This window comes from Corella eumyota, chromosome 5, assembly GCF_963082875.1.
Source record: "Corella eumyota chromosome 5, kaCorEumy4.1, whole genome shotgun sequence".
Taxonomy (NCBI): Eukaryota; Metazoa; Chordata; class Ascidiacea; order Phlebobranchia; family Corellidae; genus Corella; species Corella eumyota.
In genome coordinates this window covers 13,694,027-13,711,044 of record NC_137494.1, presented here as the reverse complement: position 1 = coordinate 13,711,044, position 17,018 = coordinate 13,694,027, and the positions used below count along the sequence as shown (strand labels likewise).

Here is a 17,018-nt window from a genome sequence, read left to right as displayed (position 1 = left end):
GTTTTATTTATTTCAAAATCGTTGTATTTTTTTCAAGACCCAGATGGTATTGCTTTCGACTTTGCAATTCAGGAAGTAATAGGGTTAATATACAAAAAGATTTAAAGTTAATTATATCAAGGGTATGACTGGGTCTAGTAGATCGTAGACCAGTTTTGGCAGCTGCCCCGTCTGGCTTCGTTTCCTGTTTAAAGGTATAGGTGTAAAAATTCGGTTCATTTGTCGACGTTTTGTTTTGAAAATCTTTGTTTTGATTATTTTTAATGTAAGAAATGCCATTTTTATGGTTGTTTGATATACAGATAAAGTAATTTCTACAAAATACAAGCGTTCAACTGTTTTTGTTCGTTAATTAATATCTTTGATGAGGGAGGGTCGACGACCTGGTCTTGAGTTGCCTTTAGCAATTTGAGATATTATTGATTATGATTGCTTGTTAATTAATCTGCTAATTGGTTTTGACTCAATAGGAGTTTATATTCTTTAAAGCGTTTTTTTCGTGGTGATCGAATTCAGGACCTCAGGTAGTAAAGCTAAGTGTTATAACCTCTACATAACGCTGTCAATTAACATTATCACCTTTAAATTAAATAAATTTTTGCTGTTAAATTAACTTAAGCTACAAAGTATCTTATAAATAACATTCAACTTTTAAATTTAGCAAAAATTTGTATTTTGCGTATTGTTACTGCTACCTTGCGGTAATAATTTTTCTCGAATTATTTACAAAGTCTTTATTAGCATGTATTTTTAAAAAGCAACTTAATAAACGTGATGCCTTAACTTTTATTTTTACAAAGTAAAATATTTTTTTTGCTTTTAAAAAAGACTATGTCACGAAATTGAAAGCAGTGAGGATCCAACTTCAGACCTTATGTGGTAAAATTTTTAAATCTTATCTATTAAAAATGTATTACAATAATATACGTTTTGTCCGTATATTACAATAATATTACAATATATTACAACGTATATTACAATAATATACGTTTTGTCCGACACAATTATTTTTAACTTAAAATATGTTAATTCGTTAGAAAATTTAATATAAGTTTTTACGTGACACAATTTTTCATTTTTATTCGGTTACAACTCTTGTAACAAAAAGACGATCGTAGAATTCTAGAATTTCAACAAAAACTTTTGTAAATATTTTAAACTTTGTTAAATTTAATGTTAATTGCAATTAAACAAACATATTTTTTGGTTTATAGTGTATATTAACATGTGATAGATGGGTAGACTTAATATTGGTATTAAATATGATTACTTTCTAAGCTAACTCTGTTATTTTACGTTTAAAATATATACTTATGGATTTTTTTAATTTTTCGTATTATTTTGTTAATTTTGACTTTAATGTCTATAAATAAAGTAATTTACAAAGTTTATGTACAGTTTTTTACACTTTATTTACTCAATTTCCTTATATTTTTAGTTATTTTTGCTAAAATTATGTTATAAAATAGATTGTCATTGCTGCAACAATCAGACAATATAAAAGCTAAAAGTCAAGTTTTAGTTGCTTTTAAACTGGACTTTCAGACATTTAAAGGCTGTAAAGACAAAAGGTAATTACAATTTTTTGTATTAAAAACTTTATTTAAAGGTAAATATTTATTGGTATTAAATATATCCAAATATAATAGAGCATAGTGGATGGTGGACGATATATGGTTGTGAGTTCAATCCCCACTGCTCTCATGCTGTAGCGCCTTTGAGTAAAGTGCTATAAATGGTACGAACTCCTGCTAAGCCAGCACCTAATCAGCAGCATAATTATCGGGCAATTATAAACTATATAACATTCCAAACTGCTAAAGGCGACTTAAGACTGGGCTGGAGTAACAGTTGTAACTCTTTGTTCAAGTCGCGCATTCTACCTTCCCACATCGAGGATAAAGATACAAAAAAATAAATAAAATGTATGTATGTCAAATTTACAGGGGAACAAAATAAATAAAACTACTGTTTGTGGTGTGGAGGTTAATTGTCATGGAAAAATATAAGTTAAGAGTTGCGACCATATTATGACAATTCAAAATCGACCATAGGGTTGGCTATCAGCTAGTACTGATAAATTCTGTTAAAAAATCAAAGTATTAAACTAAAAACATTTTTTTTAGAAAAATTAAAATGTCAACTTCAAGTAGAAGTGGGACGATGAAATTAAGACTAACCGGTTAGTTTACTTGTTTTATTCCTTACTTTTTATTTGGTAATTAATATTAATTATCAGTGTAAACATTATGGCCAAAATATTTCGGTTCAATCTTAACTGATATAACATCACAAATTGAGTCAAGGCACTAACAGAACTTATAAATAATATTGTGTAAAAATTAAACAACAGCAATATCACCAGGCAATTTATATATTTAAACTGGTAAAGGCAACTTAAGGTTATAAATGTTACCCTATGTTTTAGCTGTTAAATTGGCCTTATCACATCAAAAATAAATGCAACCTTTTTAAATATAGCTTTATGTAACAGCTATTAAAAGAGTATTAAGACGAGTGCACCCAATTTTTTACACTTTTTAGATTGATTGACCCCATAAAATTTTGTTTAAATTAGTATTTACGAATTTTAACAACTCTTAAGCATGGTGAATAAATCTTTTAAAGTTTGGGTCAGTTTTATTTTAGCAAAAACTAAATACTTGGAAAAACACAGAACAGCTAGACCGATAGTAAAATTATTTTTCTTTTGTTTCTAGCCTAATATATAGCTTAAAAAAAATTATTTTAGGAAACAAAAAAGATAAACAAATATGTTGCTATTATTCTAACAACAGTACTAAAAAAGTTTTACAAAAGGTGCCTAAAGAGTTTAATATAAATTTACTAAAATATGATTCTTCATTGTAGACATTTTTGTTATGTTAAAATCTAATTAAGTCGAAATAAAGTATTAAATAATTTTATTATTCGTTGATTAATTAAGTGAAACTAATATCCTTGGTTGTTTTATAAATGTTTATTTAATAAAAACTAATCGTATATATTTTTACACATGGTTTTTAACATAACATAGTTTTCACATTTTTACACATGGTTTTTAACATAACATAGTTATCACATTTTTACACATTGTTTTTAACATGACATAGTTATTACATTTTTACACATGGTTTTTAACATGACATAGTTATTACATTTTTACACATGGTTTTTAACATGACATAGTTATCACATTTTTACACATTGTTTTTTAACATGACATAGTTATTACATTTTTACACATGGTTTTAACATGACATAGTTATTACATTTTTATACATGGTTTTTAACATGACATAGTTATCACATTTTTACACATTGTTTTTTAAACTTGACATTATTATTACACTTTTACACATGGTTTTTGACATGACATAGTTATTACATTTTTACACATGGTTTTTAACATGACATAGTTCTTATATTTTTACACATGGTTTTTAACATGACATAGGTATTACATTTCTACACATGGTTTTTAACATGACATAATTTTTACATTTTTACACATGGTTTTTAACATGACATAGTTATTACTTTTTTACACATCGTTCTATTGTATATCATAACATAGTCACTAACCATATGAAAGCAAACACTTTAAAAATGTGAAAATATTTTATGTAAAAATTCTTTATATATGTAAAAATATGAGTAACTTGACAAGGTAACATTCTTAACATTGAGTTAAACTTAACTTTGCTTGTATTACTTGTAAGACTATACCACAAAATCCTTCTATTAGCCCACACAACTAGCAAGGTTGTTTCGTTTCACCGATTCCACCTTATTTTCCCTTCAATGTGCTATTTCTAATTATAGGTTATGAATTACATGTAGGTTGCGGGACCACTTAAAATTTGAATTTGTTTGTCTGGCTGTAGTTTGTATTGCAGCTCAATCAAAAAATAATTAATTTATTTTTAAATTTAAAATTTTGTGTATGTTATTTTTAAGGTAAAAAATTGTTTTTTTTCTGGAGGGGTAAAATAATTAAATTATTTAAATCAGCATGCAACAGTTGAAGACCCTTTTTTAATAACTTTTATGTATTTAAAAACGCTTAATTACTGTTTAAACATTTTTTCTTTAAATCTCAAAACAATTACTATAATTTATCTAAGCAATAATTTAAAAAAAATAAAAACAAAAAAACGCGCGATTTTTCAGGTCCCAAATTTCCAAAAAATCTAAAATTTTTCGTTGTGTAATTAGTAATGATGACAATAGTTATTACTCAGCACAATTCTAAGCCAATAAAAACTAATTCTAGACCCTCGAAGCGCCGTAGTCAGTTCTATTTCCGCTGTCTGGGCTAACACTCGTCGGGTTATAGTGATTTTTAATTTATTTATTTACAAATTTTAAATGTGTTGTCACTAGCCGGTTTTAATTAAAACTGGGCCAAAATTAAATTGTAATTTTTCAACCAGATTTTAGAGAGAATTTTTCTTTGGGGATAGATTTTTTTATTATTTTAAACCGAAATATTAATTTTTGACGATTCCTTTTTTCTTTAATAAAAACGTTTTTTAAATGCAACTAACATACCCCCAAAAAAACTCACAAAAAATCTTAGTATACCATTAAAAATATTATTTAACAATTAATACCTACTCATTTATTTTCACCCCAAAAAAATTTCAAATCACCCTCGAAAATCAGACTTAGGCCTAGACGTTGCCTATACCAAAAATGTCGACAAAAAGCGTCGTAAAGCAGCTAATAACAAACAGATTTGTTATTAGGCGTGAGTATTTGCTGGTTTCCTTGTGCTAGGGTCGCAGTACTAGGTGGCTGTCGTCCAACTAGACTAAAGTATTTGATAATAAAACGGCTGTCGCGCTATCTGTAAGACAGGTTTAGCGAATTAGGTTTCGAAATTTCAAAAATCCGATAACGATTTTTAAATTTATTTTGTTAAAACTTAAAAAGTGATTTTTATTTGTTGAAATATTTATAGTTTAAAATTAGTTGTATATATCTAATATTTTTAATATCAAATTTAGTTATTTTTTTAGAGATTTATATAGCGTATTTTTTATTAAATTAATAATTTTTATTTAAAATCAGACAGCGTATTTTTAGAATTTATTAGTATAAAAAAGTGCTGGTTTAGTAGGTGTTAAATATTTTAAAACTGTTAATTTGTAATTTAAAATAGTTAATTTATATTTAGTTTTAAAAATCGTAAAAAAAAATTAATTTTTTGGTAAATTTTATTTAAAATTTTGTATATTAATGTCGCTATAGTAACCAAAAAAATTACTAATTTAAAAAAATGAAAACAAAAAAAAATAAATATGTTAACGCCATTTTTTAAGATAAAAATTTATGACGTTATTGTCTAAATACATTTTTCGAAAGTTACACAGTTAGATTAAATAGTGATTCAATTCAAGTGTATTACAAATATGCTTTAGACGTGACCCATTATCAGTTAATATCTTCAAGTTAAAGTGGAAATATCGTATTAAGAAACTGATACGTGGGTTCTTTATACAAACTCGTGTATATACGTTATACGGGCGCCTGAAATTTTAGCTAATTGATTATGATATCATTATGTCTATATGTTTTGTTTTATTTATAGTAATATTATAAGGTCAATAATATTATAAACTTGAGACTGGGTTGGGGTGATATCATGAGGTCAATAATATTATAAACTTGAGACTGGGTTGGGGTGATATCATGAGGTCAATAATATCTTAAACTTGTACAACTTGAGACTGGGTTTGGGGTAATATCATGAGGTCAATAATATCTTAAACTTGTACAACTAGAGACTGGGTTGGGGTAATTAAAATATATTTTTGGTTCAAACTAAAAATTTAGGGTTTTTACATTAAAATTATATTATTTAAAAGTATTTTAATTTTTAGTAAATTTTAATTCAGTTTTTTTTGCGCCGTTGTGTCATCGTATTTTTAATTAAAGCTGCTAGAATATTTTCACCGAATTATGTTAATATTTGTAGACAAAATTCGCGACACAACACTCTACAAAACTCAACCATTCGAATCCTTTTCATTTCCTATCCGTTTAATTAGTTTTCAAATTTTCCGAAACTCAAAAAAAAAATTTTTTTTGAAAAAATTTGTAAAGTCATTAAAAAAAATTAACTTCAAAAATATCCTAAGCGTTTTAAATTGAGGCAGAGTCGTAGACGAAGTGTAGTTAATCGTAAAACATGAAAGCAACGATTATAGCCACCCATTTCCGAGTGAATTATTCACGCTAAAAGAATTCGCCCAAAAAAATAAAAAAATCGTCCGCCAATTTTACCTTGAATCTCACTTAGTCTAGCCTTAACAGCGCATAGGTCTTTAAATTCTGACAAATTTGACTCAAAAAATGACGGATTATATAATTACCTTAATTTCTTAGTAAGAAAATGTGTTTTTTTGGTGTAAAAAAGTCAGTTTTAGAAACTAGTCTTGTTGTGTTATGCCAAAAATTTTTGTATTCAGTGTAGCGTTAAAAGTTAAAAAAAATGTTTTTCTACCAAATACTTAAAGGTTAAAAACATAAAAAGGGTAACATTTCTTGGGAAATAGAAAATAATTTTAGTTTTCAACCCAACTAGTAATTAGTTAGATTTTCAATGAAAGAAGACTTTGTTGAAAGATATCAGAGTGCCCGCGGCTAGTCTTTACTATACAATAAGTGAGATGGTGACAATATCAAGCGCTATCAGACATATCATCAAGCAAAATTTACTTTCAGAACCGACATGCTAAAATGTGATTTAAAGTAAAAATATGTTAAGTTTTAGATGCTAGCCTAGTAAAGAATTTGTCGTTTTTATAGTGGTATAGTTAGATTATATATTAAACTATAGTTTAAGTTTTTTTAGCTTTAATTGGGACGATCTATGAAAAAGTTATTAAGATTTTGATAAATATTTAAATGGCGTTACCATTTTTGAGGTCAAAATTTTAACAGTTTTCTAAAAATTTAAGATATTAATTTAAAAATTTAAATTATTTTTTTAAGGATTTTTTGACAATTTTTTTAATCGTTTTTTTGGTGATTAAATATTTAATTTTTGGAATTTTTTTTCGTTATTTTCGTTTTGGATTATTCGGTTTCGATTAAGACTGTCTTGAATTGGGGGTGATTTAAACATATTTCGTTTCAGTCTGTCTTGAATAGGATTTTAAACCGCTCCCGAATTACGTCATCGCTTGTCTGAAGTTATGCGAGAGACAGAAAGACGCGACGACTCTCTTGTTTCGCCTTTTTCCGTTATTCTCTCACCTTTGTTATGCGCATTGGAATGCCTTTTTGTTTGTTTTTTTAAACGTAAAACTAACTAAAAATAATAATTTTTGAATGATAAATATTAAAATATATTTTTTGTAAATATACTTGCCTATTTATTCAATTTTTATAGAATTTTTACGTCTACATTTATCAAACACCCCAAATTTACTCGGTCAAAAATTATCTTTAAACTAGACTTTCTCAAAACGAAAATCACAAATTCATCAAAAAATTAAATATTAATTATGCAATACATACGATGACACAAAATCTACATGCGACATTTAAATTAGTCATTGTCCTTTCGTTTAATTTTTGTCTAGCCATCTCTTCTTATTTTATTTCACATTTTAAAACGGTATTGATAAAACGATTAGTAAGTAACATATGTTAAAAGATTAATGTCTCAAATCTGGGCAATTATAAGATATAGACAGTTAGATAAATAACTTTTTCTAAAGATTAAAAAATTAGTGTTTTTTTTAACAGTATAGACTAGACAAGATTAGACTGAAAAAACTTTTTTTTTAGCACTAGATTTAAAAATTATAGCCCATAATTAAAACGATTAATTTTAGTTTTTAAATTTGGATTTTTTTTTAGCTTCGGTACTGCCAATTAGTTAGACTTGTAAAAATGTTGGTACTATGTTTTAATTGTTTTTTAATAAACAAAATTTTTTGACAAACGAAAAATTCATTTCGTGCAATTTTAAACCCCGTTAAAAATGGGGGTCAATTTATTTAACGTTAAGAAAATAAGAATAACAGGTAACAAATATTGAAAAGTTGTCAAAATTTAAATTCTTGTCAATAAAATGTCAAGTACTTTATTATTTATTATTTCATTTAATATAATTTAATTATTTTTTAGTTTTCTGTGCCAAAAATATATGCAAAAGGGACTTCTTCAGTAAGTTGCATTTATTTATTTATTTTCTTATTAAAACATGTAAAAAGCTTTGTTTATAAAATTGATAAATTATAACAATATTCTTTCGTAAATGTTTACAAAATAGTTTTACATTCCTTGTACATAGTTAATTTTATAAACCGTTTGTTTTTTAAAGGCCTTTCAATAGACATAGCCATTAACCAATATATATCGTCTACCAAGTTTTATTATAGCCTCACTTAAAAAAAAACGTTTTTTTTAATTTTTAGGATTGCCTGATCCATTTGCGAAGATATTAGTGGACGGTAGTGGCCAGTGTCATGCTACTGGTACTTGTAAAGGAACATTGGATCCAAAATGGAATCAACATTATGATTTGTAAGTTAGAACTGTTTTAATTCTGGGTTCCTATAATACATTACAGAACAAAATGTAAAAATATAATTACGATGCCATGTTAAAAACCATGTGTAAAAATGTAATAACTATGTCATGTTAAAAACCACGTTTAAAAATGTAATAACTATGTCATGTTAAAAACCATGTGTAAAAATGTAATAACTATGTCATGTTAAAAACCACGTTTAAAAATGTAGTAACTATGTCATGTTAAAAACCATGTGTAAAAATGTAATAACTATATCATGTTATAAAACCATGTGTAAAAATGCAATAACTATGTCATGTTAAAAACCACGTTTAAAAATGTAATACCTATGTCATGTTAAAAACCATGTGTAAAAATGTAATAACTATGTAATGTTAAAAACCATGTGTAAAAATGTAATAACTATGTCATGTTAAAAACCATGTGTAAAAATGTAATAACTATGTCATGTTAAAAACCATGTGTAAAAATGTAATAACTATGGCATGTTATAAAACCATGTGTAAAAATGCAATAACTATGTCACGTTAAAAACCATGTGTAAAAATATAATAACTATGTCATGTTAAAAACCATGTGCAAAATGTAATAACTACGTCATGTTAAAAACGATGTGTAAATATGTAATAACTATGTCATGTTAAAAACCATGTGTAAAAATGCAATAACTATGTCATGTTTAAAAACCATGTGTAAAAATGTAATAACTTTGTCATGTAAAAAAACCATGTATAAAAATGTAATAACTATGTCATGTTATAAACCATGTGTAAAAATGTAATAACTATGTCATGTAAAAAAACCATGTATAAAAATGTAATAACTATTTAATGTTAAAAACCATGTGTAAAAATGTAATAACTATGTCATGTTATAAACCATGTGTAAAAATGTAATAACTATGTCATGTAAAAAAACCATGTATAAAAATGTAATAACTATTTAATGTTAAAAACCATGTGTAAAAATGTAATAACTATGTCATGTTATAAACCATGTGTAAAAATGTAATAACTATGTCATGTTAAAAACCATGTGTAAAAATGTAATAACTATGTCATGTTATAAACCATGTGTAAAAATGTAATAACTATGTCATGTAAAAAAACCATGTATAAAAATGTAATAACTATTTAATGTTAAAAACCATGTGTAAAAATGTAATAACTACGTCATGTTAAAAACCATGTGTAAAAATGTAATAACTACGTCATGTTAAAAACCATGTGTAAAAATGTAATAACTATGTCATGTTAAAAACCATGTGTAAAAATGTAATAACTATGTCATGTTAAAAACAATGTGTAAAAATGTAATAACTATGTCATGTTAAAAACCATGTGTGAAAATGTAATATTTATGTTAACTTTTGAACCTTTTTTTATTAGTATTATCATTTTTCTATTGCAGCAATATACTGATTAATGTCTCGTTTTCAAATTATTATTTATTTGTTACAGATATGTTGGTAAATCAGACAGTATAACAATTTCAGTTTGGAATCAAAGAAAAGTTCACAAGAGACAAGGCGCTGGTTTCCTCGGTTGTATTAGGATTATGTCAAATGCAATTAACCGACTCAAAGACACTGGATACCAAAGACTTGACCTCTGCAAACAAGGTCAAAATGACCAGGAGCCAATCAGAGGTAAGAAGGATTTTTTGAACAAAGTTTTCACCAAAATTTTACAACTTTAAAAAATTTTTAATTTTTGAAATTTTTTTAAAATTAATCTTTTAAAAAAAAAAATTAATTTTTAAAATATTTTGATTCAACCCAACCCTTAAAACTTAGACACTACGTTATTAAGTATTCATAATTTAAATGGGGCCCGCAAGATAAAAGAATAAGTTGTCTAGACAAGGTTTTAGTGTCAACTCTTGCCAGGAAATCAGATTTTTAAAAACAAAATAAGTCATTACTTATTTATTATTTCAGCCCTGAGTTTTGAGTTTTTACTTTAAAGATTAAGATTCTCTTTGTTCTAGGTTTATGTTTTTTTGTCTGGGTTTTCTGCCAAATTTTTAAAATTTTTTGGCAAATTATTATTTTTTCACCTAAATTTATCAATTTTAAAGAAAACTATTTGAAAAATACCAAATTTTTTCCGCTTTAGACCCAAAAAATAAAAAATTTCTTTTTAATATTCTCAAAAAAAAAATAAAAATAATAATCATAAAAACTATCAAGTTTACTCTAAAAATAAAAAAAAAATTTTTTAAACTTTTTCAAGGTCAAATAGTAGTTAGTATGGAAAGTAGGGATTTAGACGAACGACCTCCTTCTAATATGGTCGTAGACGCTCGCTCTTTACCTCCTCCTAGTGAGAACGATTTACCAGAAGGATGGGAGTCGAGGTTAACAAACGGAAGAGTGGAATATATAAATCACTATACAAGGTTTGTTAAATTGAGGGTTGAAACAATATGGATTAATAATATATTACTAAAAACATCATTCTATCGACGATAAGACGTTTTCTTTTAACCCCCTTTTTACCCCAACCTTTTTATGGGAAAAGCACTTTAATTTCAATAAAAAAGTTGTGACTTAAGTTTTGTTTTTTGGGGTATGGGTAAATACCCAAAGATATTACCCTCTTTCTCACTGATAATTACTTTTTAACCCCCCCCTCCTCCCCAAAAAAAGTACTAAGACATTTTTTTAACCCCTTTTTACCCCAACCTTTTTTTTTGTTTTTAGGGGGTATGGGTAAATACCAAAAGATATTACCCCCCTTTCGCAATGATAATTACTTTTTAACATCCCCACCCAAAAAAAAGTACCCAAAAATGTTGGGTATTTTTAACCTTAATGATCAAACCTATTGATAATTTTTTTTATTTAAAATATAATTTTTTTCGAAAACGGTGATTTTTATAAAATTTTATTTATAGAACAACTCAATGGATTAGGCCCACCCCATCTCAATCCACTACGAGACAAACTCGGCGCCCCCTGAGCACGATATCTTCCTCCGAGCCCCCTCAACATCAACGAACCGTGTCCAGTAACAGTGAATCACATTCTTGCAACTCCACAGCACCACAAAGTGGTTTAAAACCTGAAAGCAAAAGCCGGAGACGGCGTCACGAGAATTTTTTAACCCGAAACGAACTCCACGGACCCTCGACCCCGTTACCCGAGGGTTACGAACAGCGAACCACCCAGCAGGGTCAAGTTTATTTTCTTCACGCACAGACCGGGGTTTCATCGTGGCATGACCCCAGGATACCCCGAAATTTTGCCAATATTAACCCCGAGGAATTGGGGCCGTTACCCACAGGTTGGGAGTTAAGATCGACTGCCACCGGGAGGCTGTATTATGTTGATCATTCAAGCAGAACCACCCAGTTTACCGATCCGAGGATTGGAAGATATATCGGGAGGTTGCAGAATTCTGATGGACCCAGTAATGGTAAGTTTTGCGAACTTTTAAGAAAACATTTTTGATCACTTGAAGTTTATGGTCCTCGCCAAATTTTTGATTACCTTTTATAAAAGATAGTCCAGTAGTGTGGTATATTAGCCATGGTGGTGGATAAGAGCCGAAAGGTTTAGGGTTCGAGGCCCACCAATGGCACGTCATTGCCCTCGAGCCTGTTTACAGATAGCTTAAACTTGATAGCTTGAAAACCCTTGAATTAATAAAAAGTTCAGAATAATAAATAATTACTTTTTTGTCTGGTATATATATAGAATGTATTAATACTAAATTTTGTGTTTAAAAATATTTAAAAAACATTTTTTGTAAAAATACCTTTTTTGCATTTTGCATGCAATTTATTTTCTCATATATTACGCTACATGCTAAAATATTTGACCCAGAATTTAAGGTGTATTAAATTACCTTAAAGATATTTTCTTCCTAATAAATTGCGCTATTTTCGAACTCATTGAATTATCCACATTTTTGTTCCATGATTTCAAAAAAAAAATTTTTTGACATATTTTTGAATTAACATTTTTTTAATATTTTTTATAGGCACGACGGTAAAATCAACTCATGCGTTAACTGACCCCCAATTGCCCCGCTATAAACGGGATCTAGTTCACAAAATGAAGATATTAAAGAGTGAATTACAATCACAGCAGCCACAAACTGGACATTGTAGAATTGAAATTAGCCGATCAGAAGCATTTGAGCAATCTTACAGGTAAACTAAATTTAAATTAAAAATTTTTGATGTTACAATTTGTAAACTTTTTTAAACAATTTTTTTGGTATTTTTGTAGTTATTTTTTTCCCAATTTTTTTTTTGCAGTAATTTATTTAAAATTTTGTAAAGTTTTTATTATTTTTTTTAATTTTTTTCAAGACAATAATGACTTAAAAAAAATAAAATCACTATAATGACTTGAAAAAAATTTTTCTTTTTCTTTTATAGTCTTATTATGAAAATGAAGTCAAAAGATTTGAGAAAAAGGTTAATGATAAAGTTCACTGGGGAAGATGGGTTAGATTATGGGGGACTAGCAAGAGAATGGCTTTATATTTTATCCCATGAAATGCTGAACCCATACTACGGACTATTTCAGGTAATTTAGATATTTTTAAATTAAATTTTTTTTTTTGATTTTTAGGGGTGAAAAAAATTAGGGGTAAAAAATGATGAAGGGTGAAAAAAAATTTCGGGGTTAAAAAATTTCTGGGGTGAAAAAAATTTCGGGTAAAAAAAATTAGGGGTAAAAATTGTTGAAGGGTGAAAAAATTTTGGGGATAAAAAAATTCAGGGGTAAAAAAAAACTTTGGGGTAAAAAAAATATTTTTTACTTTTTCAGTACTCCCGAGAAGACATCTACACCCTTCAAATTAACCCCGACTCCCACATTAACCCCGATCATTTAACCTACTTTCATTTTGTTGGGAGGATATTAGGAATGGCTGTATATCATGGTCATTATATCGACGGAGGTTTCACAATGTTGTTCTATAAACAATTGCTCGGAAAACCTATTTCATTAGAAGACATGGAAGAGGTGATTTAAAAGTTTTAAAAATAAAAAAAAAACAATAAAATAAGGTCAAAAATTCCTTAAATTGTTGTAAGGCCTGCAGTTCTGGGTTCGATTCTTACTGCTAGTGTCTTAAATTGTGTTAGAAAGAATCTTTAAAACTTAACTTTAGTGGAAATCAAACCTAAGACCTAAATTTTAACATACTAAAATTGAAAAACTGTTTTTTTAGAACAACCCATAAAAATTTTTAAAAAATATTATAAAAAAAAAATTTTTAAAAACTACTCTTGTCGGTAATTGAACCCCATAACCCAAAATTCATTTATATAATAGTAACATTGTCTACCAGGTTGATCCTGACTTGTATAAATCGATGTGTTGGATTTTAAACAACGATATAAACGGGGTATTAGACCACACTTTCTGTGTGGAAACCGATTCGTTCGGGGAGCGAATTTCGCACGAATTAAAGCCGAATGGAGCACAAATTCAAGTCACAGAAGAGAATAAGAAGGAGTATGTAAAGTTGTATGTTAACTGGAGGTTTCTAAGAGGAATTGAAGCCCAGTTTTTGTCATTGTCAAAGGTAAGATTTTTTGTGCAAAATTAAAAAAAAAATGTAAATAATATATAATATATTTTATTTAATAAAGCATAATAGTTGAAATATTTACTTCGCCTTTGAATTGAATTTCAAAATTTCAAGTTTAATTTATTTAATAGATATTGCCGCAAGTCTTAACTAATATTTGCCCGTAAAAATTCACGCTCGCACCACTAACAGGCAGCGTGGTGTAGTGGTAAGAAAACTTGCTACACAACCATAGGGTCGTGGGTTTAATCCCCATTGCTCTCATGCTGCAGCGCCCTTGAGTAAGGCACTATTAACTGTCTGCTGAGCCAACACTTAATCAGCAGCATAATAACCGTGCAATTTAATCAACTATATCCAAAACTGTTGAAGGCAACTCGAGACTGGGTCGGAGTAACTAATGTTACTCTATGTTTAGGTTGCGCATTCGACCTTCCCACAACGAGGATAAAAATATATACAAAAAACAGCAGTTTTTTATTTTTTTATCCTATAAATTGGAAATAGCCCTGTTATTTATAGATTTATTGTTTTTTAAAACGAAACAATTTAAAATTTTTAGGGTTTTTATGAACTTATCCCACAACATTTGTTACGACCTTATGACGAGAGAGAATTGGAATTAATAATCGGAGGTCTGGGTAAAATAGATATCGTGGATTGGAAAAAACATACAAAGTTAAAACACTGCAGTAAGGATACAAATATTGTCAAGTGGTTTTGGAAAGTTATCGAAGAATTTGATGAAGAAAAAAGAGCAAGGTGAAATATTTAATTATTTGTTTATTAGTTAAATGTATGACTTACAATTCAATTCAATAAGCTCCAGGTTTGATTCCCTTACAAATTCAATAAGCTCCAGGTTTGATTCCCACTGCTTCCATTCTGTTGTATCATTAAGTAAAGCTTATTAAAAAGTATAAAATTTTGCTGAGCCAGCACTTAATCAGCAGTTTGATTGTTGGGCAATTATATTCTATAATATCCCAAACTGACAGAGTCCGGTATTGGGTTCAATTCTCACTGCTTTCATGCTGTAGCACCCTTGAGTAAGGCGCTAAAAACGGTACGAACTCCAGCTAAGCCAGCACTTAATCAGCAACATAATTATTTGACAATTATAATCTATAATATCTAAACTACCAAAGGCAACTCGAGACTGGGTCGGGGTAACTGATGTTAATCTATGTTTAGGTCATAAAGTCAACCTTCCCACATCAAGGATAAATTACTACACAAATTTCTTAAACTAAAATTTTAACCCTGTTTTTTCCTAATTTTTAGAGTACTTCAATTTGTGACAGGATCATCAAGGGTTCCTCTTCAAGGATTTAAAGCTTTACAAGGATCAACTGGAACTCAGGGACCAAGATTGTTCACAATTCAGTATGTTGACAATAAAACAGACTGCCTTCCAAAAGCTCATACATGGTAAACAAAAAATATTGTTTTTTAAAATAAAAGTTTTTAGAAATATGGGAATTGCTTAACTTAAAATTTTTTGAATGTTAAGGGCTATTTCTAGAGGGGGTTTTGGGTAACAGGGGTTAAAAAAAGTAATAATATCGGTAAAATGGCATTTTTGATTAAAACCAATTTTTTTTATGTTTTTAATAATTTAATTATCTCCCTTTTTTAGTTTTAATCGGATTGATCTTCCCCCTTATGAGTCGTACGACAAATTAAAAGACAAACTAACTTGTGCAGTTGAGAACACTTGTGGATTCTACACGGAATAAATCGTCCAAATATATTCACCTCATTTTCCAGCATCTGAGTTTTTTCGATATTAGAAAAGTAGAAAAAATATAGATTAGTTAAGATTTAGATTTACGAATATACTTTATAATAAGTAGCAAAGATGGGCTATAAGGATTTAAATGGGTTATAAGAAGTTCCTCCAAATAACCCCCTGTTATAGTACTCCCTTTGGAAAAGTAACCCAACGTCACTGGAGCCAGTACCCACTAACACAACTCCCTTAAAGACTTACCCCCTAAAACAAGGGGTTTTCCCTAAATGTGATACTGTACCCTTTTGTAAAACTTAATGGGTAGGGTAACTTTTTTAAAAAATTTTTGATTTTTAATGAAGTCCCCCCCTAAAACAAGGGGTTTTCCTTAATTGCCCTGCCCCATTTAATACTGTACCCTTTCTTGAAACTGTTTTGGGTAACTTTAATGAAATTTTATGGGGTAAAAAATCAAAAAAATGAAATAAAAAAAACTTAAGTAAATTTCAAGCTACCTCACAACACTCTAACCTAACTGCAAATATTTCATATATTTATGATAAAATATTATGAAGAAAATTGACCTATTATGCTTGCCAGCTAAAAAATTCTCAAAATTAATTTCAAATTAAGTTCATATAAAAAATTAATTATCGTTTTATAATAATGTAGCAATTGACAATCAAGAAAATACAAAATATTAATTTTTTAAATGTTGCAAAAATTAATAAATTAAACTGTTTTTTTTTTCACTTTTTAAAATGGTGGTTATTTTTTGATTTGTTTTCTTGTACAAATTTTTTCTTCCTTTTTTTGTAAATTAATTCAAGCCATTTAAAAGAAGGAAAATTATTTATTTCATATTATTTGTAAATGTCTTGTCAGTGTTAATGTATTATCTGTAAAGTATAGAAAAAAAACATTAAATTCTAGTTTGTGTTTTACGAAATACAATAAGACAAGAATTTTATTTTTCGAGTAAAATAATGAAATTAACCCTTATTAACGTAACCTATTAAAAAATTGGTTTAAATAGACCAATATTCTCGTAAAGTAACTGACAACTATACTTAAAATATGGTGTAGTAAATAAGTACGTCAGACACTATCATATGAAGTCCTAGGTTCGAAATCTTACTAATTATATGGCATATTTTTTATAGTAACATGCTTTTTTTTG

The 17,018-nt window shown here is 28.1% G+C and overlaps 1 protein-coding gene across 2 annotated transcripts; it reads left to right on the top strand.

The window, feature by feature from the left end:
* The first annotated feature begins 1,436 nt into the window (after window positions 1-1,436).
* On the top strand, window positions 1,437-16,687 carry LOC145753820 (E3 ubiquitin-protein ligase SMURF2-like). 2 transcript variants are annotated; one of them, XM_082570270.1, is made up of 14 exons: window positions 1,437-1,571; window positions 2,127-2,182; window positions 8,146-8,184; window positions 8,436-8,544; window positions 10,015-10,202; window positions 10,789-10,954; window positions 11,453-11,973; window positions 12,541-12,712; window positions 12,944-13,094; window positions 13,338-13,535; window positions 13,864-14,100; window positions 14,669-14,868; window positions 15,391-15,537; window positions 15,746-16,687. In XM_082570270.1, exons 2-14 carry the CDS (start codon window positions 2,137-2,139, stop codon window positions 15,843-15,845), a joined length of 2,274 nt encoding a protein of 757 aa, XP_082426396.1. In that variant the 5' UTR covers window positions 1,437-1,571; window positions 2,127-2,136; the 3' UTR covers window positions 15,846-16,687. The 2 variants fall into 2 exon arrangements, with proteins under 2 accessions (XP_082426396.1, XP_082426397.1); XM_082570271.1 differs by lacking the exons at window positions 1,437-1,571; window positions 2,127-2,182 and adding an exon at window positions 7,882-8,042.
* The last annotated feature ends 331 nt before the right edge of the window (window positions 16,688-17,018 follow it).